Source organism: Scyliorhinus torazame, chromosome 3 (assembly GCF_047496885.1).
Source record: "Scyliorhinus torazame isolate Kashiwa2021f chromosome 3, sScyTor2.1, whole genome shotgun sequence".
NCBI classification, from domain to species: domain Eukaryota; kingdom Metazoa; phylum Chordata; class Chondrichthyes; order Carcharhiniformes; family Scyliorhinidae; genus Scyliorhinus; species Scyliorhinus torazame.
In genome coordinates this window covers 333,852,780-333,878,781 of record NC_092709.1, presented here as the reverse complement: position 1 = coordinate 333,878,781, position 26,002 = coordinate 333,852,780, and the positions used below count along the sequence as shown (strand labels likewise).

The 26,002-nt window shown below is 51.0% G+C and overlaps 1 protein-coding gene across 1 annotated transcript in view; it reads right to left on the bottom strand.

The window, feature by feature from the left end:
- Positions 1-26,002, bottom strand: part of adissp (adipose secreted signaling protein) — a 171,640-nt gene that overhangs the window by 133,606 nt on the left and 12,032 nt on the right. The window contains exon 3 of the mRNA XM_072497678.1: positions 6,326-6,468. Within this exon, the coding sequence (XP_072353779.1) occupies positions 6,326-6,468 (143 nt within the window). The remainder of the gene's footprint in view (positions 1-6,325; positions 6,469-26,002) is intronic.

Sequence of the window (26,002 nt, the reverse complement as noted above, 5' to 3'; positions counted from 1 at the left end):
CAACGGCCCCAGAACAGATCCTTGTGGTACTCCACTTGTGACTGTACTCCATTCTGAACATATCCCATCAACCACCACCTTCTGTCTTCTTTCAGCTAGCCAATTTCTGATCCACATCTCTAAATCACCCTCAATCCCCAGCCTCCGTATTTTCTGCAATAGCCTACCGTGGGGAACCTTATCAAACGCTTTGCTGAAATCCATATACACCACATCAACTGCTCTACCCTCATCTACCTGTTCAGTCACCTTCTCAAAGAACTCAATAAGGTTTGTGAGGCATGACCTACCCTTCACAAAGCCATGCTGACTACCCCTGATCATATTATTCCTATCTAGATGATTATAAATCTTGTCTCTTATAATCCCCTCCAAGACTTTACCCACTACAGACGTGAGGCTCACCGGTCTATAGTTGCCGGGGTTGTCTCTGCTCCCCTTTTTGAACAAAGGGACCACATTTGCTGTCCTCCAGTCCTCTGGCACTATTCCTGTAGCCAATGATGACATAAAAATCAAAGCCAAAGGTCCAGCAATCTCTTCCCTGGCCTCCCAGAGAATCCTAGGATAAATCCCATCAGGTCCCGGGGACTTATCTATTTTAAGCCTGTTCAGAATTGCCAACACCTCTTCCCTACGTACCTCAATGCCATCTATTCTATTAGCCTGGGGCTCAGCATTCTCCTCCACAACATTATCTTTTTCCTGAGTGAATACTGACGAAAAATATTCATTTAGTATCTCGCCTATCTCTTCAGACTCCACACACAATTTCCCATCCCTGTCCTTGACTGGTCCTACTCTTTCCCTCGTCATTCGCTTATTCCTGACATACCTATAGAAAGCTTTTGGGTTTTCCTTGATCCTTCCTGCCAAATACTTCTCATGTCCCCTCCTTGCTCGTTTTAGCTCCCTCTTTAGATCCTTCCTCGCTACCTTGTAACTATCCATCGCCCCAACTGAAACTTCACACCTCATCTTCACATAGGCCTCCTTCTTCCTCTTAACAAGAGATTCCACTTCCTTGGTAAACCACGGTTCCCTCGCTCGACGCCTTCCTCCCTGCCTGACCGGTACATACTTATCAAGAACACGCAGTAGCTGATCCTTGAACAAGCCCCACTTATCCAGTGTGCCCAACACTTGCAGCCTACTTCTCCACCTTATCTCCCCCAAGTCACGTCTAATGGCATCATAATTGCCCTTCACCCAGCTATAACTCTTGCCCTGCGGTGTATACTTATCCCTTTCCATCATTAACGTAAACATCACCGAATTCTGGTCACTGTCCCCAAAGTGCTCTCCTACCTCCAAATCCAACACCTGGCCTGGTTCATTACCCAAAACCAAATCCAACGTGGCCTCGCCTCTTGTTGGCCTGTCAACATATTGTTTCAGGAAACCCTCCTGCACACACTGTACAAAAAACGACCCATCTATTGTCCTCGAACTATATCTTTTCCAGTCAATATTTGGAAAGTTAAAGTCTCCCATAATAACTACCCTGTTACTTTCGCTCTTATCCAGAATCATCTTCGCCATCCTTTCCTCTACATCCCTAGAACTATTAGGAGGCCTATAAAAAACTCCCAACAGGGTGACCTCTCCTTTCCTGTTTCTAACTTCAGCCCATACTACCTCGGAAGAAGAGTCCCCATCTAGCATCCTCTCCGCCACCGTAATACTGCTCTTAACTAGCAGCGCCACACCTCCCCCTCTTTTGCCTCCTTCTCTGAGCTTACTAAAACACCTAAACCCCGGAACCTGCAACATCCATTCCTGTCCCTGCTCTATCCATGTCTCCGAAATGGCCACAACATCGAAGTCCCAGGTACCAACCCATGCTGCCAGTTCCTCTACCTTGTTTCGTATACTCCTGGCATTGAAGTAGACACACTTCAAACCTACCTGAACACTGGCCCCCTCCTGTGACGTCAAATCTGTGCTCCTGACCTCTATACTCTCATTCTCCCTTACCCTAAAACTACAATCCAGGTTCCCATGCCCCTGCTGCATTAGTTTAAACCCCCCCAAAGAGCACTAACAAATCTCCCCCCCAGGATATTTGTGCCCCTCAGGTTCAGATGTAGACCATCCTGTCTGTAGAGGTCCCACCTTCCCCAGAAAGAGCCCCAGTTATCCAGAAATCTGAATCCCTCCCGTCTGCACCATCCCTGTAGCCACGTGTTTAAATGCTCCCTCTCCCTATTCCTCATCTCACTATCACGTGGCACGGCAACAACCCAGAGATAACAACTCTGTTTGTTCTAGTTCTGAGCTTCCATCCTAGCTCCCTGAAAGCCTGCCTGACATCCTTGTCCCCTTTCCTACCTATGTCGTTAGTGCCAATGTGGACCACGACTTGGGGCTGCTCCCCCTCCCCCCTAAGGACCCGGAAAACACGATCCGAGACATCACGTACCCTTGCATCTGGGAGGCAACATACCAAACGTGAGTCTCTCACGCTCCCACAAAATCTCCTATCTGTGCCCCTGACTATAGAGTCCCCAATTACTAATGCTCTGCTCCTCTCCCCCCTTCCCTTCTGAGCAACAGGGACAGACTCCGTGCCAGAGGCCCGTACCCCATGGCTTACCCCTGGTAAGTCCCCCCCCCCACAAGTATCCAAAGCGGTATACTTGTTTCTCAGGGGAACGACCGCAGGGGATCCCTGCATTGACGGCTTTTTCCCAGTCCCTCTTACAGTTACCCACCTATCTCCAATCTTTGGTGTAACTAATTCCCTGAAGCTGCTATCTATGACCCCTTCTGCCTCCCGAATGATCCGAAGTTTTTCCAACTCCAGCTCCAGTTCCCTAACTCGGTCTTGGAGGAGCTGGAGATGGCAGCACTTCCTGCTGGTAAAATCAGCAGGGACACTAACTGCATCCCTCACCTCAAACATCCTGCAGGAGGAACATTGCACTCCCTTCCCTGCCATTCCTCTAACTTTCTACCAAGATCTGGCTAACAACTAAATTTAATTTTTTATAAAAAATAATAATAATATAATAAAATATGGTACTTACCTCAGACCAATGGGTTTTATTATTAGGTTAGAGGAGGAGGGCGGGTGGGAGACACTACACGTGTAGTGTCTCGGGTTTCCTCTCCACCAGAATTTATTGGTGAGGGTCTTCCCAGACATCCGCGGGTCGTCTTCCTGTTCCCGCCTAAAACACTAATTTAAAAAAAAAAAAAAATTCTCAGCTCCTGCTAAAATTGACTAACCAGCCAGCTCCACTCCCGCCGAAATCGACTGGCCTGCCCCTGCAAAGACAAGTGGACAGGACAAGGACAGACTTACCTCCCAGCAGCCACTTCCGCACTGCTCCCGCTGAAACTGACTCACCAGCTGTTCTCCCGCCGAAATCGACTGGCCTGCCCCTGCAAAGACAAGTGCTTTTAAAGGACAGACTAACCTCCCAGCAGCCACTTCCGCACTGCTCCCGCTGAAACTGACTCACCAGCTGTTCTCCCGCCGAAATCGAATGGCCTGCCCCTGCAAAGACAAGTGCTTTTAAAGGACAGACTTACCTCCCAGCAGCCACTTCCGCACTGCTCCCGCTGAAACTGACTCACCAGCTGTTCTCCCGCCGAAATTTCCTGGGCCATTGGAGACCCCTGGGTGGTTAGGGTAAGTGTAGGGCGACTTCCTGCCTGGCCCTCCCGCTGGAACGCAGGCACCTTGGCACTGCTACTGCCAAGGAGCCCAGATGACCTTGCCAAGCCAGCAGGAGCACTGCCTGGGTGCCCAAATGTCAGGGTGGCACATAGGAGGGAGAGGTTGTAAATTCTGATGAGAGGTCATCTCGACCTGCTCCTCTCCACAGATGCTGCCTGACCTGCTGAGGAATGCCAACATTTCTTTTTGGTTTTGGCAATGGTATTGCCACTGGACTAGTAATCCAGAGACCCAATATCCAATCCCACCACGGCAGACGGTGCCATTCGAATTCAATACAAAATCTGGACTTAAAGTCTGATGACCACCATTGGTCAATGCCCTTCTCGTTAGGGAAGGAATTTCCTGTTCATGCCTACATGTGACTCCAGACACACAGCTATTCCATCAATATCAAACCGCTAAAATTAATGAAATCAGATGGATTACCTGGCATCGACTTGGCACCGGAAAGGACAACAATGGCATACTAAGCTCTACTGACCCTGCAATGTCTGGTGGTGTAGCGGTATTATTGCTGGGCTAGTAATCCAGAGATCCAGACTTATGCTCTGGAGCCCCGGGTTCAAATCCCACCATGACAGGTGAAAAAAGCGGAATTCAATAATTTTTTTAAATCTGGAATTAAAAGTCTAATGATAATTGTTGTAAAAACACATTAGTTCACTTAGGAAATTTACCACCGGCCTGCATGCAACTCCAGACCCCCAGCAATGGGGTTGAGCAATAAATGCTGGCCTAGTCAATGATGCCTACATTCTGTAAATGAATAAAAAAAATCTCTGCCCAGTAAAACACTCAACAACTCTCCCTCGGACTGATCTGTTTCCTGTAAGAACTATTCACGACACCCTATGCTGCTCTTGCTCACATATTTGCTTTGTTTGACCCTTATTCCGCACTGTAACCAATACGATTTGTTGATGTCACTGTAACCAATACTATTTGTTGATGTCACTGTAACCAATACTATTAGTTGATGTACTATTTGTCAATGTACTCTGTCGATTATTCTTTTTGTCTATGTATGTACTGTGTATGTTCCCTTGGTCGCAGAAAAATACTTTTCACTGTACCGGTACATGTGACAATAAAATCAATCAATCAAATAAAATTGGTGAGGGATAGCAGGTTCTTTTGGATATACTGCCAAGACACACACCAAAAGACATTTGGTGACTCAATGGTGCATCCACTACCCTTACACATTTGCCACACAATCGGTTTAGTTAGCTCACCTGTCCGTCAGAGGTTGAGGTGAAAGAACTGGACCAAATTCAACAGCCGACACCTTCATTTGTACAGCACCTTTAACGTAGCAAATTATCCCAAGGTGCCTCCCGTGAGTGTAATCCAACCACACCTGACACAGAGCTTTGCAGGGAGATATTGGGGTGGATTTGAGCAAAAAAAAGAGGGTTAGAGAGAGATAGGTTTTAAAAGGATTGTGCTAAAAGAGAGACAGCGAGGAAGCTTCTAAGCTTAGGACCCAGGCAGTTGAAGGCATTGTCGCCAATAATGGAGCAATGAAGATTGGTGATGCACAATTGTGCAGAATTAGAGGTGGGCGCAGGATACTTCGGAGGACTGTGGGGCTGGAGGAGGTGATGCAGTGACAGGGTGGGGGGGGGGGGGGGGGGGGAGTGCAAATCAGAAGGAAGGAATTTGAAAACCAGGATGAGAATTTTAAACAGTTGAGGTGTTTTTTTTTAAACCGGGAACCAATGTAAGTCAGCAAGAACAGAGATGTTGAGTGAATGGGACTTGGAATATGTTAGAATATGTGTAGAGTTTTGGATGAACTGAAGTTATGAAGGGTTTAAATTGGGAGGCCATCTTGAAGTGCATTGTGATAGCCAAGTCAAGTGGTAACACAGGCAAGAATAATGGTTTCAGTGCCAAAACTTGCCAATGCTATCTCAGAGATGTGCTCTGCAATTCAGGTGGAAGGAAGCAGCTTTGATTGTGTAGTGGACACACACATGATTGGAACCCTGTCCCAGGGTCAATAGGATGACAAGGTTGCAAATCATTTGATTTGGACAGTGGGGAAGTGGGAAGGATGGAGTCACTGAATAGGGAATAGAATTGGGGGCAGAAATTGAAGATAATGGGCGGGATTCTCCATCCCCGCCAGACCCGTTTTCTGGCGCAGGGCGCGCCTGCTGGCCGCAGCCTCCTTAGCCTGGCAGCCGGCCAGTGGGGTTTTCCATTGTGGCCACCCCGAGGCCTCAGGATATCTGCAGGCACGAGTGCACTGGCGGTGAAGCGGAGGATCCCGCCGACGGAGAATCCCGCCCAATGACATCAGTCTTTCCAATATTTGATTGGAGGAAAATCTCTGCTCACCCAGTTCTGGATTTCCCTCGGTTATCCATTATTAATTCCTCCTGCAGCACCACACCCAGTGTAGAGGTGGAGAAATACAGACAGATTGAACTCAATAAGATTTAAGAGACGAATGAAGAAAGAATACGGGTGGGGGGGGGTAAGAACAGAAAACACCAGCTCGAGGAAGGCCTACTGTGGCCCGTTCAAGGCACTAAGACGATCAGTAACTGCCAACCTTGCTAGAGCCATCCACATGCTGAATTGAATGCTTAACATAACAAGCCACGAGTTTGTTTCCAGAGATCTCACCTTCACTAAAAAACTCCCATCTTCCTCTTGGGTCACCATGACAACAGAGTCATGTAATTTCTCTTCAAAGTGAACATGATTGGCTGCTCCCTCCTCGTGGCTCTCAGCTCCAAAGCGAACGCCCCCAGCTCTGGGCTTTGCACCTGAAGGCAAAGGCACAAAAAAAAAATGCAAACATTTACCCCAACGGTTTAGCAGAGGGCAAGCGAGACTCGCCATTAATTCCTTCAGCATCGGCCCACGTAGCGGTTGTGTGACAGGTCAGACAACTGGCCCTTCCTTGCACAACCCACTCCCAGTAAAACTAAATTTAAAAAAAAATCACACCATCTTTGCTGAGCTGTGAAACAAAAAGAAAATCCTAATTGTGACCCACTCCTAAGCTAAACAGGATGGAACCAAAAATAGTTCAATGAGAGTTCGCCACACTTCTCTCCCCCCAAGACAATTATGAAACTGGTACAAAGAAATGCTTCAAATAGGGAACAGAAATTCAGCTGCATACTCAGCAAATTCGACATAAAATATTAAATAGATTTCAGATGATTTGTTCTGCTGGGCTCATTGCTTTTGCTGAATGATTGAGTGGGGCCAAAAGTTTACAGCGAGGGATGGACGTTGCTGCATGAAAATCATTGAGCTTGATAGGCTAGTTGCTGAGAGGTTATTTTCCCTTTTGTTTTCTTTCATCCCCAGTTCCACTCGAGCTGGCTGGCTTGCTAAATCATTTCAGAGGGCAGTTTAAGAGTCAACCACATTTTTTCTTTTAATATTAATTTTACGGGATGTGGTCGTAGATGCCACCGTGCACCGGTGGTGGAGGGTTTGAATATTTGCGGAAGGGCTGCTTTTGTCGCACTCATGAAATGAAAATCGCTTATTGTCACAAGTAGTCTTCAAATGAAGTTACGGTGAAAAGCCCCTGGTCGCCACATTCTGGCGCCTGTTCGGGGAGGCTGGTACGGGAATTGAACCGTGCTGCTGGCCTGCCTTGGTCTGCTTTCAAAGCCATTGATTTAGCCCCGTGCTAAACCAGCTGTCATGATATTCAGATAAACATCATGGTGCAAACACACATACACCACTGATGGACAGATCAACGGACCAATCAACACACACACGCAACATCACAGCCAATCACAAGCAAGAGCACACACACTATAAAACGGGGAACACCACAGTTCCCGCTCATTCAAGCAGGAGACAGCTCAGGGCACAGAGCTCACAGCAAGCCACTCAGACATACACCATGTGCTGAGTGACTCTCTAAGATAGTGCTAGGGCTGGGTCCACAGGTTAAAGGGTAAAGAACGAACCACAGTCATAAGTTTACAGATGTTGTTATTGATAGTAATAAAACAGTTGTACCATCTGCAACCATGTTGGTTCGTCTGTATAGCGGAACACCCAACACACCAGCCCCTCATCCAGGCAAGTGGAGAGTATTCCATTACACTCCTGACTCATGCCTTGTTGGGAGGGGGGGGGGGGGGGGGGGGGGGGCGCGGGGGCAGGAGGAGACTTACTCGCTGTAGGATTCCCAAGTCTCAGACCTGCTCTGGTGGCCTCATTATTTATAGGGCTAGTCCTGTTCAGTTCTGGTCAATGGTAACCCCCAGGTGGTTGATAGTATTGCCATTGATTGTAAAGGGGCAATGGTTAGATCCTCTCTTGTTGAAGATGGCCATTGCCTGGCACTTGTGGCAATTTCATGGATCTGGAGTCATATGTAGACTAGACTGGGTGAGGACGACAGATTTCTTTCCCCAAGGGACTTCAGTAAACCAGATGGGTTTTTATGGCAATTGATATGGAGATTATGTGAATGTGACCCCAGAGAGATTTTGCAAGCTTGAGAAACACAATCCAGCACATCATGACCTGCAATATAAAGAAGTGGCAGCTCAGTTGCCTTGACCCCAATTCTAATTTAGGAGTTAACTCGTTTAACACAGCAAGCAGACTAAATGCACACATTGGGCGGCACGGTAGCACAGTGGTTAGCACTCCTGCCTCATGGCGCTGAGGACCTAGGTTCGAGTACGGCACCGGGTCACTGTCAGTGTGGAGTTTGCACATTCGCCCCGTGTCTGCCTGGGTCTCATCCCCATAACCCAAAGATGTGCAGGGTGAGTGAATTGGCAATGCTAAATTGCCCCTTAATTAGGAAAAAAAAAAATCAGGTACTCTAAATTTAAATTCACTTTTTCAAAAAAAAAAAGACTAAATGCACAATAAATGACAATTTGTTTCGGAGGGAACAAAGAGAAACCATTTCTCATGACATTAAGGGTTGATAACCAGAGGGCACCGATTCAAGGTGATCAACAAAATACTGTGTCAACACGAGAAGAGATTTCTTACGCAATGAATGATTAGGTTTTGGAATGCATAGCCTGATGGGGTGGTGGAAACAGATTCAATCAAAAAAAAAAAAAGGGAATAGGATGAATATACAAGGAAGAACAAATTGCCAGAAAGTGAGGAAAGCGAGTGGGACTGTTTGGAAGGTCCTTCAAAAGACCCAAATGGGCTTAAAAGCAGAAAGACTTTGTAATGCTAAGACTATTGAACACCAGGCAGGGGGGGGGCGGGGGATGGATCTCAACCACAAATTGCCTTCACTGGTTTCCAGAGAAGGGCCGTAGCACAGGGCCAGTGACTGGAATCCCATTACGGAGAAACTTCAGCCACCTGACAAACAGGGGCCTTTTCAGCCAACACAGTCAAAGGGCGGGCTCCATACAAGCATGGAATTCCACTTTGTCAGTTACTTGTCACTATAGCAAACTCCCTGTTGCTGCCTCAGTAATTAATATTGGAGTAGGAAAACCAAGTAAAACATTCTCTACCCCTGAATCTCATCCAGATAGAACTTACATTTATATGGCATCTTTAACATAGTAAAAACATCCTAAGGTGTGGTAACAGTGTTATCAGCCAAATTTCACATTGTTGATTTCTTAGAAGGGGGGTAAAAGCTTGGGAAAGAGGTAATGAGTGACTCCTGGTCTCAACTGGAGCATCAGCTCTTCACCACACTTTAGGAAAGGTGTGAAGGCATTGGAGAGGGTACGGAGATTCACGAGAATGGCTCTGGCTCCAGGGTGAGAAACTTTAGTCTATGGATAGCTTGGAGAAGCTAGGACTGTTCTCATTGAAGAGAGGTGTTCACAATCCTGAGGGGTCTGGACAGAGTAGACATGGGAAGAAAATCTGTTCCTGCTGGCAGAAGGATCCAGCACCGGAGGGCATCATTTTAAGATGTGAACCCAGAGAGATTTTTCCAAAGATGTAATAACGACTTTACAATCCTGGACCAGGCCTTAACATTTGCTTGGATACTGGGCTGGAAGCCCAACATTTCTTTTTGTAAAACTGTGAGGAAGGGATAGCTTGCTCCAGAGGTAACTTCGCTCAAAAATAAGGTGCAATAAAACAAACGTTATATTAACACAGTATTGAATTACCTGATCACAGAAATATAGCTTATAATTACCAGATAAACAATGCTTAACAATAGTTAGCAAATACTTTAAATTCCAATTAAGGAGCAATTTAGCATGGCCAATGTGTTGTGAACGGTTTTAATAATCAGAGTATCCACCCCGCCTCCCCGTACGTTGGTACTGACGGGGGTACCCTGATTCTCCAACACAAAATTAATGTTTGTACCATTTGGACTTGTGTATATATATGGCCAATCCACCTACTCTGCACATCTTTGGGCTGTGAGGGTGAGAATGTGCAAACTCCCGATATATATGTGGGATCAAGAGAGTGGATCTTGTAGAGAGAGACAGACACAGACAGAAAGACAGACACAGAGGTTAGGGAGGGCATTGCTGAGCTGAGGGCTTTGTGAGCTAAAAAACCCTGCGTTGGATTCTCCGATCTGGCGGCCAATTCCGCAGGATCAGCCTGGTCTGACCACCAGAAAGTTGGCGCTGCCCCCGCACCGATCCTCCATCCGGTGGGGGGCTAGCAGCCTTACCTGCAGATACAGCCAGTGAATGGCCGGGTCCATGGCCACACATGCACACAGCGGCGGCCACGCAGTGCAACATGCCGCTGGCCGCTCGCGGACCTGGCCTGCCAAAAACTGCCCCCGTCGCCAGCCTCGCCACCCTGGTACACACCTGAGGTACCCTCAATAATGACGCTTAGAGTGTAAAAGGTAAAGAAGGCTTTATTAGACTAAGAACTATGCTAGAGCTGAGACATGTGTTAACTGCTGTACAGCCCACAAGGTAGCCCTTTATATATGGCTCACAGATGGGTGGAGCCAGAGGCGGAGTCCCCAGGGTTCCAAGCCCAGTCTTAAAGGGGACATCACCTTACATGATGATAAGGCAGTAACCGTTCATCACAGAAATAGACAGACACAGGCAGAAAGAAAGAGACAGAGGTTAAGGAAGGCATTGCTGAGCTGAGGGCTTTGGGAGCTAAAAAACCCTGCGTTGGATTCTCCGATCTGGAGGCCAATTCCACAGGATCAGCCTGGTCTGACCACCAGAAAGTTGGCGCCGCCCCCGCACCGATCCTCCATCCGGTGGGGGGCTAGCAGCCTTACCTGCAGATACAGCCAGTGAATGGCCGGGTCCATGGCCACGCATGCACACGGTGGCGGCCACGCAGTGCAACATGCCGCTGGCCGCTCGCGGACCTGGCCTGCCAAAAACTGCCCCCGCCACCAGCCTCGCCACCCTGGTACACACCCCACTAGTCTCCCCAGCCCTCGCCGAAGCGCCCCCTGCTAGGCACTAAGCCCTGTGCCTCCTTCCAACCTATACGGAACCTTCCGGAATTGGGTTAGCTCCTTACAAGGAGAAGGGTAGGGGGTATTTCACGCCAAGGCAAAGAGGTACTCCTCTTTCTCGTTCCCTCTCTCTCTGTAGACTGGCTTGAGTCTCCGTGCATCGGAGTTTCAAAAAGAGTTCTCATTCCTCTGTACGGAGTGCAAATGCAAACCAAATATACAAATTACTTTCTCGTGATATTTGCTTCATACCTTTCTTTCACTCAAAACTCCCCCCTCCCAATAGCTTCACAAGGAGTATGGTGGCCTCAAGGAGGACAGAGCCATCTCGCTTTGGAGTATTCTTCCAGTGCCAGAGAACTAACCCGAGCCTTCTATACCAATCATTTATTTACCCCCTTCAGCAGTTCAAGCCTCTTGATCCTTGCCTCACTATTGCCAGCACTATAATCATGTTCATGAAACTTTGCGCAGGCACATCATGCCATTATCAATTCCCTGCCAAATGAGCTAATCTCAGCCGGGCACGCGTTTTGAGACACCAAACTGGCCTCGACACCTCCCTCAAACGTCCCATCACACAAAGCCAAATATTGCGTCACTGACACTAATTTTGGATCCCCGCCATCTTCGCTCGTGCTCTCGGCAACGTCGTCAGAACTCCCACATGAACTCTTCACCCAGTGACTGCCACATCACCTGAACCCTCGGCCTATAAATTGAAGAGCTCTCCAAGACAAAAAGGGGCAGCACCGCTAAAGCGCCGAGGTAAGCAGAAAGCAAGGTTTGGCAAAGAGCAGGTCCAACCTCGTCCATCATTCCACCACATGCTCTTGCGGTCACAGATTATTTTTAAAGACCAGGCAGGAAACAACACTGTTAAAGACAGGGCAGAGTGCCTTGTGATCGCATTTCCTGGAGTGAACACTCTTCAGTAACACGCTGCCTGCTGATGTTGTGCTAAACAGCTGAGCTCCAGAGGACCTCAGAACCCCCATTATGAAACAAATAACAAAAAATAAAATCATCTCAGCCTTTCAAATACTACACAAATCAGAAACAGGCGGTGTCCTCTATCACAGGCCAAGTGTGCCCCTTTGTATATGTTTCATGTTGCTATGACTACATGGTTGACACTGGCAAGTTTGTATTTATCGTTCAAGTCGAACCGAAAGTGGTACATTTGTGGATCCCACCATTCTGTGGGTTTGTGTCGTCATCTGGGAATGCAGGCAAAGGGATTAAGTGATAATACTAGAGACCCCATGCCCATTTAGCGTTGTGGGTGTAGGAAATAGGTCATTTGGCCTGTTGAGCCCATGTCAACTTTGTTCCACTTTCTAAGCAAATTATCCACTGCTTGGAGTCAAATCAGCCATTTTAAATAGTTCACATGAACCTTGTGAAACATCACGGGGGCGATTCTCCAATATTGAGGCCAAGTGTTCGCGCCGTCGCGTTTCACGACGGTGCAAACAGGGCCGGACACGACCTATTCTAGCCCCGGTCATGATATCCATATTAACATATCATGGTGCAATCACACACACTGATGGACAGGTAGACGGACCAACCAACACACACACACACACAACATCACAGCCAAACACCCGTGAGAGCACACGCACTATAAAACAGGGAACACCACAGTTCCCGCTCATTCTACCAGGAGATAGCTCAGAGCACAGAGATCACAGCGTGCCACTCAGACATACACCATGTACTGAGTGCCTCACTACGACAGTGCTAGGGCTGGGTCCACAGGATTAGCTGGTGAAGTACGAACCACAGCCAGAAGTTATTATTGTACAGAATAATAAAACAGCGTTGTACCATCTACAACCGTGTTGGTTTGTTTGTGTATCGGAACACCCAACACGACAGCCCCCACAGGGAGCCAGCACGGCGCGGAAGCGTCCCACATTTGGCTGTTCCAATAGGGTGGACAAGTTGACAGGATCTTCTGTTCCTTTGTAACACAGAAACACAGATCATATGGGCGGCAGGGTAGCACAGTGGTTAGCACTGTTGCTTTACAGCGCCAGGGACCCAGGTTCGATCCCTGCTTGGGTCACTGTGTGCGGAGCAGTCTGCACTTTCTCCCAGTGTCTGCGTGAGTTTCCTCCGGTTTCCTCCCACATTCCAAAGATGTGCTGGTTAGGGAAGTCGGACATTCTGCATTCTCCCTCTGTGTGCCCAAACTGGTGCCAGAGTGTGGCGGCCAGGGAATTTTCACAGCAACTTCATTATGTAAGCCTACTTGTGACACTAATAAAGATTATTATTATAATCAAAAGGTTTGCCTGGAGGAACCTCAATACCTGACACACTGCTGAGCATCAGGCGGCCTCACTCAAAAAGGAAAAGGTTCTGGAAACAGTGGAGATGATGGACAGCAGTCTTCAGGGGAGTTGCTCACAAGCAGTCAGATGTAATATACCCACAGACGTCAAGCCTGCAGAAAACCAGGCAACAGAAATGTATTGCGTGATTATAATGGGCACAATTCACCAACTGGTGAATTGGTGTGGGGGGGGGGGGGGGGGGGGGCGGGCAGGATGTCCTCACTTGGCAAGTGTGGGGTGGGGGAAGTTCTCCAGCGTTGAAAATATTTCGAAGTGTGGGCTAGACTGGGAAGAACCTCCCCAGGCCCAAAACAAAATGACTAAATGTGGGCAAATCCAGGTCTGGATCTCGCCCAAAAAGGCGCTTGGTCAAAATAACCACTTTTTGACTCACACCCAATTACTTTCATCTGTGTGCCTGAATAATAAACTTTCATTTGGAGAACACATGCAGGCCTGAAGCAATCATGCCTGTATTAAAGGAGAATTCTTTACATTCTGTTCAAGAGACGTGCATGGAATTGTTCTGGGGCTGTCTGATACAGTGACCATTGACATGTTGGGAACATTTTTAATATTCCCTCCAGTTTATGCAATATGCCCGTTGAAAACTTCACCACACACTTCCCGGGAATGGGACAAGAGGTGGTGCCCCTTGGGAATACTGTTTCAGGTGGAATGTTTCACTGCTCAGCTACGGAGTTTCCTCCCCTCTTCGCTTGCTATTTGTCAGCCTGTCTTTGCCGGAGCATCGCTAATGCGTTACCTGGTGTGTTGCCATTTCTGCCACCATGGCATCAGCCGGTGGCCGAGGCCGCAGCTTTGGTCTGGGCCCGCTCTCAGGCCCAGCGGCTGCCTTTCACTGAACGAGGCACGGCACCACACAGTTGCCACAGCACAGGAGGCCATTTGGTCAGTCGTGTCTGCGCTGGCTTTCCATTACAGCAATTTACCCATCTCTCCATAACTCAGCACTTCCTCCATTTTCACTTAATTCAATTTCCTCTCAAATGCCTCAACTGAATCTGCCTCCGCCACATTCTCAGGGAACGTGCTCCAGACATTAACTATACGCTGCACGGAACTTGTTTTTCCCTCATGTTGCCTTTTCTTCCTTTACCAATTACCTTTATCCGTACCCTTTTGTTCCCAACCTTCCCACCAACTGGAACACTGTTCCCCATTTTCTAGACCCCTGCTGAATTTGCATAAAATCTCCTCTCAACCTTGGAGGGGGGGGAAAAAAAGAAAGAGACCCAATTTATCTACATAACTGGTAGTTCCTTCCTAACCTCTCCCAGTTCCAGCCCTGTGTCACCCTAGGGCTGCTGGGGCTCCACACCTCTTTTAGGAGCCTGACGATCAGGCCCAAGGCCTCACTAATCACCAGATAGAACTAGCCCGTTTGCTCTGAAAGCAGCAGGGGATTTTCTGTCCAAAACAGACAGGCAGGACCTCAATTACACATCTCACCTGAAAGACAGTGCCTCTTGACAGTGCAGCACCTCCTCTGCGGAAGTGCACTCAGACTGTCAGTCTGTGGGGCTTGACCCACAATGTTCTGATTCAGAGGTGCAGGGCTCTATCCCATCAGTTTTGGCTGACATGCGACATGGGGGTGCTGAGCCTCCAGTTGAGCACTGCTCATTAGGGCTCCATCTGCAGTTATTTCCACGTTTAGCTGACATGCCTGGTTACTCGTGGTAAGTCGAAAGTAAAAGTGTGGTGAAATGTATTCACCAGATGATGTGGTGCCTGTATAACCTTTAACCTTTAAGGGTTGAGCTGGAACCCCGGTGGGCTCCGCCTCGGACTCCACACCCCCAGGGCGGTATATCGTCCTGCGTCCAGTGGGTGGCGCTCATTTGTACAGAAGTCACTGGCAGGCAAGTTCTTTTGTGTAATAAAGCCTTCGTTCACTTGTTCATATGGTCTCGCTGTGAATTGATGGTATATCAATTTATTACACAAACATCACTATGGACGCCGCTCTCAAGCCAGAAAAACTCGACTTAGACGCCCGTGCCCCAGAAGCCAAGGGGACCTTCTCTCACTGACTCCGCTGCTTCAAGGCCTACCTCGGCTCCTCCGAAGCACCCATCCCCGAAGCTGCACCTCCTCCACGCCCGGGTGAGCCATCAAATTTCAGTTGTGATCGAAAAGGCGGCCACGTACGAGGCAGCGGTCGTGATTCTGAAGAAGCGCTTCATCAAGCCTGTAAATGAGGTGTTCATGCGGCATCTGCTCACTACCCGCCGGCAGCGCGCAGGAGAATCTCTGGAAAACCTGACCCTACTCGGCAGAAACTGTAATTATCAAGACGTGATGGCTGAGGAGCACATGAAGCTGCAGATCCGGGACACCTATGTGGCTGGGGTCCGCTCTAATTAAGTCAGGCAGCGACTGCTGGAAAACGGGGCTACGGACCTGCAGGACACGGTAAAACTAGCCACCTCATTAGAGGTGGCCTACCAGATCCTCAGCGTGTTCCCCGCGGACCCAGCGAGCCACGCCGACGCGGATGTCGCCAGACCCGGCCACGCCACAGGCCTGTGCCGCGCTGCTGCCTGCCCAGACCGGGGGACCATCGTGCTACTTCTTCGGCCAGGGCCAACACCGACGGCAGCGTTGCCCAGCCTTCTCCGCGACATGCAGCGACTGTGGCAAAAAAGGGTCACTTCGCCAGAGTTTGTCTAGCCAGATCGAAAGCCCAGAAGCCGAAAGCTCCTCAGGCCCGACCCACGGACTCACAGGCCCGCAGACCCCGTAATGCAGCTACGTGCCTGCCAGAAACGCCCCCTTCAGAAGAGTCATCAGCCACATGCAACTCGTGGGGGCGGCCATCTTCAGCTCAATGCAACACGTGCGACGCATGGGGGACGCCATTTTATGACCCAGATTCCTCTGACTGCACGGATTACCCGCAGTACGCCGCCGTCACCCTCGACCAAAGCAGCTGAGTTCCATGATGGTCGTCCGGGTCAACGGGCACGAGACCCCCCCATCTCTTCGACTCCGGGAGCACGGAGAGCTTCGTACACCCCAAAACGGTAAGGCGCTGCTCCCTGCACATTTACCCTGCATCTCAAATGATCCCTCGCCTCCGGATCCCATTCAGTCCGGATCCAAGGGTACTTTGTCACGAACCTCTCGATACAGGGCACCGAGTATGCCCTTTTTAAACTGTATGTCCTCCCTCACCACTGCGCCCCTCTACTGCTTGGACTGGACTGCCAATGCAGTCACCAAAGCCTGACCCTGAAGTTCGGCAGACCCTTGCCCCCCTCACGGTATGTAGCCTCGCGACCCTTAAGGTTGCCCCCCCCCCCCCACCGACTGTAAGCCCATCGCCACCAGACGGTACAGTGCACAAGATATGACTTTCATCAAGTCAGAGGTCCAGCGACTCTTGAGAGAGGTGGTCATTGAGGCCAGCAACAGCCCCTGGAAAGCTCAAGTTGTGGTTGTCAGGACTAGGGAAAAGAAGCGGAATGTGGTGGATTACAGCCAGATCATTAACCGGTTCACGCAAACTGGATGCGTACCCCCTCCCCCGCATTGCGGAGATGGTCAACCAGATCACGCAATACCGGGTTTTCTCTACGGTGGATCTGAAGTCTGCCTACCACCAGCCCCCGAAGAACGCCTCTACATGGCTTTTGAAGCAGCCGGCCGACTCTTCCACTTCCTCAGGATCCCTTTCGGCGTCACCAATGGGGTCTCGGTCTTCCAAAGAACGATGGACCGAATGGTGGACCAGTACAGGCTGCAGGTTACATACCCGTACTTGGGCAATGTCATCATTTGCGGCCATGACCAGCCGGACCATGGCGCCAACCTTAAGAAGTTCCTCCAAACCGCCCAATCCCTCAACCTCACATATAATAGGGAGAGGTGCATTTTCCACACAAGCCGGCTAGCCATACTCGGCTATGTCGTGGAAAACAGAGTCCTGGGGCCCGACCCTGACCGCATGCGCCCCCTCACAGAACTTCCCCTTCCTCACAGCCTCCAGACCCTCAAACGATGCCTGGGGCTATTTTCCTACTATGCCCAGTGGGTCCCCAACTACGCGGACAAAGCCCGCCCACTTAAGACCACTACGTTTCCCCTGACAGCTGAGGCCCGCTCGGCCTTCAGCCACATCAAGGCCGATATCACTAAGGCCGCCATGCACGCGGTGGATGAGTCCATCCCTTTTCAGGTAGAGGAGCAATGCGTCAGAAGTCGCCCTGGCTGCTACCCTCAACCAGGCAGGCAGGCCCGTAGCCTTCTTCTCTAGAACCCTCAATGCTTCCGAGATTCGACACTCCTCTGTCGAGAAGGAGGCGCAAGCCATTGTGGAAGTTATGCGGCATTGGAGGCACTACCTATCTGCTAGGAGGTTTACCCTCGTCACCAACCAACAGTCGGTAGCCTTTATGTTTGACAATGCACAGCGGGGCAAGATTAAAAATGATAAGATCTTGAGGTGGAGGATCGAACTCTCCACCTACACTTACGATATTAAGTATCGTCCTGGGGAACTCACGAGCCCTCAGATGCCCTGTCCCGCGGTACTTGCGCCAGCGCGCAGGAGGACCGACTGCGGGCTCTCCACAATGACCTCTGCCACCCAGGGGTCACCCGGCTTGTCCATTTTATTAAGTCCCGCAACCTGCCCTACGCCACCGAGGTCAGAGCCATGACCAGGGATTGCCAAGTCTGCGCGGAGTGCAAACCGCACTTTATCGGCCAGACAAGGCCCATCTGGTAATGGCCTCCCGGCCCTTTGAGCGCCTCAGTATCGACTTCAAGGGGCCACTCCCGTCCACCAACTGCTTCCTTTCGCTGTCCCTTGCCCTGACCTGACCTCGGCCACAGTAATAAAGGCCCTGCACAGCATCTTCACTCTGTTCCGTTTCCCTGCATACATCCACAGTGACTGGGGCACATCCTTTATGAGCGATGAGCTGCGTCAGTACCTGCTCGGTAAGGGCATTGCCTCGAGCAGGACTACCAGCTACAACCCTACAACCCGCAGGGCAACGGGCAGGTGGAGAGGGAGAACGCGACGGTATGGACGGCCGTCCTTCTTGCCCTCCTGTCTAGAAGTCCCCCGGTTACCCGCTGGCAGGAGGTCCTCCCCGACACGCTCCACTCCATTAGGTCGCTCCTCTGCACAGCCACGAATGAGACCCCTCACAACCGCTTGCGTGTCTTCCCCAGGAAGTCCATCTCCGGGGTCTCGCTTCCATCCTGGCTGACAACTTTGGGGCCTGTCCTTCTCCGGAGGCATGCGAGGAGCCATAAGACTGACCCCCTAGTCGAGAGGGTCCAGCTGCTGCACACAAACCCCCATTACCGCAAACCCCCATTACGCCTACATCGCACACCCAGACGGACGGCAAGATACAGTCTCCCTATGGGACCTGGCGCCCACTGATTCCCCTGCCAACGCGCCCCCCCACATCCCAGCATTGCCTACCGCCACCAACAGTGTCTCTTTCGCCCCCCCCCCCCCCCCCCCCCCGGGCTCCAGTGTCCTCTTGCACCTACGCCGCCCCCCACCCCGTCCATGCCTGCACTGCCCCTCGCGCCTTCACAGCAGCCACCCACCAGCCGACCACTATCCCGCAACAGTCTCCGACACGCCGGGCAGAAGCTCCGAACAACACGCTCTCAGAGTTACCATCATCTACGACGTCTGTGCCCGCCGCACCGCCAGAGCTGAGGAGGTCTAAAGGACCATCCGGCCTCCGAATAGACTGGACATTTGACCCGCGTCACCCCCGCTGGACTGGTGGTTTTTTTTTTTGTTTTGTTTTGTTTTGTTAAAAACAGGGGGGTGAATGTGGTGAAATGTATTCGCCAGGAGATGTGGTGCCTGTGTAACCTTTAAGGATTGAGCTGGAACCCCGGTGGGCTCCGCCTCTGGCTCCGCCCCCCTGGGACGGTATATAGTCCTGCACCCAGTGGGTGGCGCTCATTTGTGCAGAAGTCACTGGCAGGCTAGTTCTTTGTGCAATAAAGTCTTCGTTCACCTGTTCATATGGTCTCGCTGTGAATTGATGGTATATCAAAAAGTTAACTTGACAGACTCACTCAAGGAGCCGGCCACAAAAAAAAACAAAAGCTCGTCAAAAAAAGCAACATTGAAACCGGAGGTACCCTCAATAATGATGCTTAGAGATTAAACTGTAAAGAAGGCTTTATTAGGCTAATAACTATGCTACAGATTTGGACGAGAGCTGACTGCTATACAGACCATGAGGCAGGCCTTTATGTATGGCTCCCAGATGGACGGAGCCAGAGGCGGAGTCCCCAGGATTCCAAGCCTGGTCTTAAAGGGGACATCACCTTACATGATGATAAGGCAGTAACCGTTCATCACATTCACCCCCTGTTTAAAAAGGAGTCCGGCGGGGGTGAAGTGCCATCATAGGTCCATCCGTCTCGGCTGCCGGATCGTCCTCCTCGATCTCCTCAGTTCGGGCGGTGGCGCGGCGTGCACGGACGTCCCGGTTGAGGGCACATCCGGGAGCACAGCGGTTGGAGCTTCGGTCCGGGTCGGGGCAGAGGAACTAGGCAGGGCCGGGGGTAGTGGAGCCGGGGCAGAGGAACTAGGCAGGGCCGGGGGTAGCGGAGCCGGCGCCGGCGGGGTGTGTAAAGGGGGGGGGCGCACGGTAGGAGCTCACCAACAGGTGGTAGGGCCGGAAGGGGGGGTGTTGTAGGGGGCGACGGGTCCTGCAGGGGAGCGGCGCAGGAAGGGGCGTCTGTGGTGGAGGATCCAGCGGGCGCCAGATCCCGGAGGGAAACCGTATCTTGCCTGCCGTCGGAGTACTCCACGTAGGCGTAACTGGGGTTGGCGTGGAGCAGTCGGACCTTTTCAACTAGGGGGTCGGTTTTATGGCTCCTCGCGTGCCTCCGGAGAAAAACAGGTCCCGGAGCCGTCAGCCAAGGTGGAAGCGAGACCCCAGAGGTAGACTTCCTGGGGAAGCGAAACAATCGCTCATGAGGGGTCTCATTTGTGGCCGTGCAGAGGAGTGACCTAATGGAGTGTAGGGCATCGGGTAGGACCTCCTGCCAGCGGGTGGTTGGGAGATTTCTCGACCGCAGGGCCAGAAGGACGGCCTTCCACACGGTTGCGTTCTCCCTCTCCACCTGCCTGTTTCCTCGTGGGTTATAGCTGGTCGTTCTGCTCGAGGCGATGCCTTTGCTGAGCAGATACTGACGCAGTTCATCGCTCATGAACGATGTACCCCGGTCGCTGTGGATATAAGCAGGGAAACCGAACAGGGTGAAGATGCTGTGCAGTGCCTTAATCACCGTGGCAGAGGTCATGTCGGTGCAGGGAATGGCGAATGGGAAACGGGAGAACTCATCGATCACGGTGAGGAAATAGGCATAACGGTTGGTGGACGGGAGGGGCCCCTTGAAGTCCACGCTCAGTCGCTCAAAGGGGCCCGAGGCCTTCACGAGCCAAACCTTGTCTGGCCGATAGAAGTGCGGTTTGCACTCCACACAGACCTGGCAGGCCCTGACCATGGCCTTGACCTCCTTGGTTGAGTAAGGTAGGTTGCGGGACTTGATGAAATGGACGAGCCGGGTAACCCCCGGGTGGCAGAGGTCATTGTGGATGGCTTGCAGGTGGTCCTCCTGCGCGTTGGCACATGTGCCGCGGGACAGGGCACCTGGGGGCTCGTTGAGCTCCCCTGGAAGATACTTGATATCGTACGAGTAGGTGGAGAGTTCGATCCTCCACCTCAATTTTATCGTTTTTTATTTTGCCCCGTTGCGGGTTATCGTACATATAGGCGACCGACCGTTGGTCGGTGACGAGGGTAAACCTCCTACCGGCGAGGTAGTGTCTCCAGCGCCGCACAGCCTCCATAATGGCTTGTACCTCCTTTTCGACTGCAGAGTGTCGAATCTCGGAGGCGTTGAGGGTTCGGGAGAAGAACGCTACTGGTCTGCCGCCTTGATTGAGGGTAGCAACCAGGGCGATGTCTGATGCATCGCTCTCTACCAGGAAAGGGATGGTTTCGTCCACCGCGTGCATGGCGGCCTTGATGATGTCGGCCTTGATGCGGTTGAAGGCCAATTGGTCCTCAGCCGAGAGGGGAAAAGTGGTGGTCTTTAGGAGTGGGCGGGCTTTGTCCGCATACTTGGGGACCCACTGGGCGTAATAGGAGAAAAGCCCCAAGCACCGTTTGAGGGCCTTGAGGCTGCGGGGGAGAGGGAGTTCCTTAAGGGGGCGCATGCGGTCGGGGTCGGGACCTAGGACCCCGTCTTCCAAGACATAGCCGAGGATGGCCAGCCGGGTGGTGTGGAAAACGCATTTGCCCTCGTTATAGGTCAGGTTAAGGGCTCGGGCGGTCTGGAGGAACTTTGAGGTTAGCGTCATGGTCCTGCTGATCATGGCCGCAGATGGTGACATTGTCCAAGTACGGGTATGTAGCCCGCAAACCGTACTGGTCCACCATATGGTCCATCGCCCTTTGAAAGACGGAGACCCCATTTGTGACACCAAAGGGGACCCTGAGGAAGTGGAAGAGCCGGCCGGCTGCTTCGAAGGCAGTATAGGGGCGGTCTTTTGGTCGGATGGGGAGCTGGTGGTAGGCAGATTTGAGGCCGACCGTGGAAAAGACTCTGTATTGGGCGATCCGATTTACCATTTCCGCGATGCGAGGAAGGGGGTACGCATCAACCTGCGTGAATCGGTTTATGGTCTGGCTATAATCCACGACCATCCGTTTCTTCTCCCCGGACCGGACTACCACCACTTGCGCTCTCCAAGGGCTGTTGCTAGCCTCGATGACCCCCTCTCCCAGTAAACGCTGGACCTCTGACTTGATAAAAGCCATATCTTGGGCACTGTAGCGCCGGCTCCTGGTGGCGACGGGCTTACAGTCGGGAGTGAGGTTAGCGAATAGCGAGGGGGGTGCGACTTTCAGTGTCGCAAGGCAGCACACAGTGAGGGGGGGGGCAAGGGTCCGCCGAACTTCAGTGTTAGGCTTCGGTGGCTGCACTGGAAATCCAGTCCGAGCAGCAGGGGGGCACAGAGGTGAGGGAGGATACAAAATTTGAAACGGGTGTATTTGGCACCCTGGATCGAGAGATCCGCAATACAGTACCCAGTGATTTGCACCGAGTGGGACCCAGATGCGAGGTCTATGGTTTGGGATGTGGGATGGGTGCGTAGGGAGCAGCGCCTTACCGTTTCAGAGTGGATAAAGCTCTCCGTGCTCCCGGAGTCGAAGAGGCATGCAGTGTCGTGCCCGTTGACCTGGACCTGCATCATAGAGTCCTGCAGGTGTTTTGGCCGAGTTTGATCGAGGGTGATCGCACCCAGTCGCGGGTAGTCGGAGTCGTAAAATGGCCGCTGCCGTTGGTCGCACGTGTCGGGTCAAGAAGATGGCCGCTCCCATGATTCGCACGAGGCTGATGACGCGTCAGAAGAGGACGTTCCGGGTCGGTGCGCAGCAGCATTGCGAGGCCTTTGTTCTTTGTTTTTCTGGCCCCTGGGTCTGGCCAGGCAGACCCTCGCAAAGTGCCCTTTCTTCCCGCAGTCGCTGCAGATCGCGGAGCGGGCTGGGCAGCGTGGGCGTGGGTGCTGGCCCTGCCCGCAGAAGTAGCAAGGTGCGCCCCCATGGTGAGCGGGTTGCCGCGTGGCGCAGGCCTGTAATACGGGCGAGTCTGAGGAAGTCCGGGGGGGGGGGGGGGGCTGGCAGAGTCCGCGGGGTACGTACCCAAGTTGTGTCGGGCCACCTCCAGCGAGGAGGCGAGCGTTAGCGTCTCCTGGAGGTCTTTTGCCCAGTTTTCGAGCAGTCGCTGCCGGATGTAATCGAGCGGATGCCGGACACGAAAGAATCTCTGATGTGCAGGTTCATATGGACTTCCCCTGTCACATCCTGATGGTCACAGTCCCTGGCCAGCGCGGTGAGTTTCTCAACAAACTCGTCGAGCGATTCCCCCGAGCGCTGCCGGCAGGTAGAGAGCAGATGCCGGGCGTGCACCTCATTGACGGGTTTGACAAACCGCTTGCGGAGCAACTCAATCGTTTCCTCATAACTCGTCGCCTTTTGGAGCGTGGCGGAGATTCTGTGACTCACCCGGGCGTGGAGTAGACGCAGCTTGCGTGACCCCAGGGTGGGAGTCTCTGCGGAGTCCAGGTAGGCCTCGAAGCACCGCAGCCAGTATTTAAAAATTTCCTTTGCCTCCGGCGTTCGTGCTTCCAGATTGAGCTTCTCTGGTTTTAGGCCTGCGTCCATCCTGAATCTAGTTTAGCCTAATAAATTGAGGTACCTTCAATAATGATGCTTAGAGATTAAACTGTGAAGAAGGCTTTATTAGGCTAATAACTATGCTACAGATTTGGACGAGAGCTGACTGCTATACAGACCATCAGGCAGGCCTTTATGCATGGCTCCCAGATGGGCGGAGCCAGAGGCGGAGTCCCCAGGGTTCCAAGCCTGGTCTTAAAAGGGGACATCACCTTACATGATGATAAGGCAGTAACCGTTCATCACACAACCTTAAAATGCCTTCAACTCCCAAACACTCCCACTGCCTGCAGCAGAGGTTAAGCACCATTCGCCAAAGCTGCAGGAGCCCCAGAGTGAGCATTCCCTACTAATATGGTGTAGCCATTCGGGGAGCCTTTTAGAGATCACTAGGGTCGAATTTGAGAGACCCCAAGTTCTCGTTACAGGTCTCTGATCAAATCCACCGCCAGGTCGCACTACAAAGTCAGCCAAGGTGATTGGAGGAAGGTGCCATCAAATCTGAAGGATGGTAATTTGTTGTAAAGCACTTTTGAAATGTCCTGACATCGCAAGACCTAGAACATCTGTGGGGCATCTCCTCCGGTCATCTGCTCTCAAATCTGAAAAAGACACCAGGTTTCTCAAATGATAACTCAATGGTTCAATTTTCTGACAAGATCGTCTTTCATTAACAGGGGAGAGTTGAAAAGTAACAACTTATTTTGGACATGTTCAAGAATTAGAGTCGAATATCACAGAATCCTGTAAAACCAGATTTCAGAGAGAGTTCAAACTTGCAGCCCATTCCAATGTTATACATGCATTATGAATGTGATTAGGGTGTATCTTGAAAAAACCTCCCAGTCCCTTAATCAAGTCCAAGGATTAAGCCTCCACGGGCTGCTGTAGCCATCAATCTGATCCATGTTAAACAGTTTCTTGGCATTCATCTTTAAATTGGTCTTTAATCCAGAGCAGATTTTTCCCCTGCCTGGCAGATCTTTCCTTCTGGAGACAGGCTATGTCAAACCTACTCCGTTCTCAACCTTGGCGTCACATTTGACTCCGAAACGAGCTTCCCAATCGCAGAACCATGCCATCACAAAGGCCCCCCATTTACACCTCTTTGCCCGACAATATCCTAAGCTTTATTAATGGGGGCCTAAAGTACAAGAGCAAGGAGCTGCTGCTCAACTTGTTTAGGATAATAGTTCATCCTCAGAAACAGTCTTGCACTGCACTTGGGAGGGAGAACGTGCAGACATTTCAGAGAGTGAAGAAAAGCTTCAAGAGAACGGTTCCAGGCGAAACTTCAGCCGTGAAGATGGATTGGACAAGTTGGAACTGTTCTCCTTAGGAGAAAAGGCGGCCGAGAGGAGATTTGATGAGAGATGTTAAAAATCATGAGGGGACTGGACAGAGTAGACAGGGAGAAACTGTTCCCACTTGTAAAAGGATCGGAGAACGAGAAGGCACAGACTATTTGGCAAAAGAAGCAAAAGCAATATGACAAACTCTGTTCATGAGGCAGGTGGTTAGGGGCCTGGCATGCACGGCATTGGGGGTTGGGTAGGTTCAACTGAAACATTTAAAAAAGAATTAAACAGTTATCTGACAAAAGATGAATGTGCAGGGTTAATGTGGATTTGTTTATTGTCATGTGTACCAAGGTGCAGTGAAAAAGTATATTGTTCTGCGAGCAGCTCAAACAGATCATTTAGTACATGAAAAAGAAAGAAAAAGAAAATACATAATAGGGCAACACAAGGTACACAACGTAAATACATAGACACCGGCATTGGGTGAAGCATACAGGGGTGTTGTATTAATCAGGTCAGTCTATAAGAGGGTCGTTTAGCAGTCTGGTAACAGCGGGGAAGAAGCGGTTTTTGAATCTGGTCGTGCACACTCATACTTTTGTATCTCCTGCCCGATGGAGAATCGGAAGAGCGAGTAAGCCGGGTGAGAGGGGTCCTTGATGAAGTGGAATCACAGAATCCCTACAGTGCAGGAGGCCATTCGGCCATTGAGTCTGCCCCGCCATTCAATGAGATCATGGCTAATCTGATATAACCCTCAACTCCACTTCTCCACCTTATCCCCATAACCTTCCATTCCCTTTCTGATTAAAAATCGGTCTACCTCAGCCTTAAACATACTCAACGACCCAGTCTCTGTAGTAAAGAATTCCACAGATTCAGTGAGAAGAAATTCCCCCTCATCTCAGTCTAAGTAGGTGACCCCTTCACTCGGAGATTCTGCCCTCTGGTCCTAGATCTCCCACTAGAGGAAACATCCTCTCAGTATCTACCCAGTGAAGCCGCCC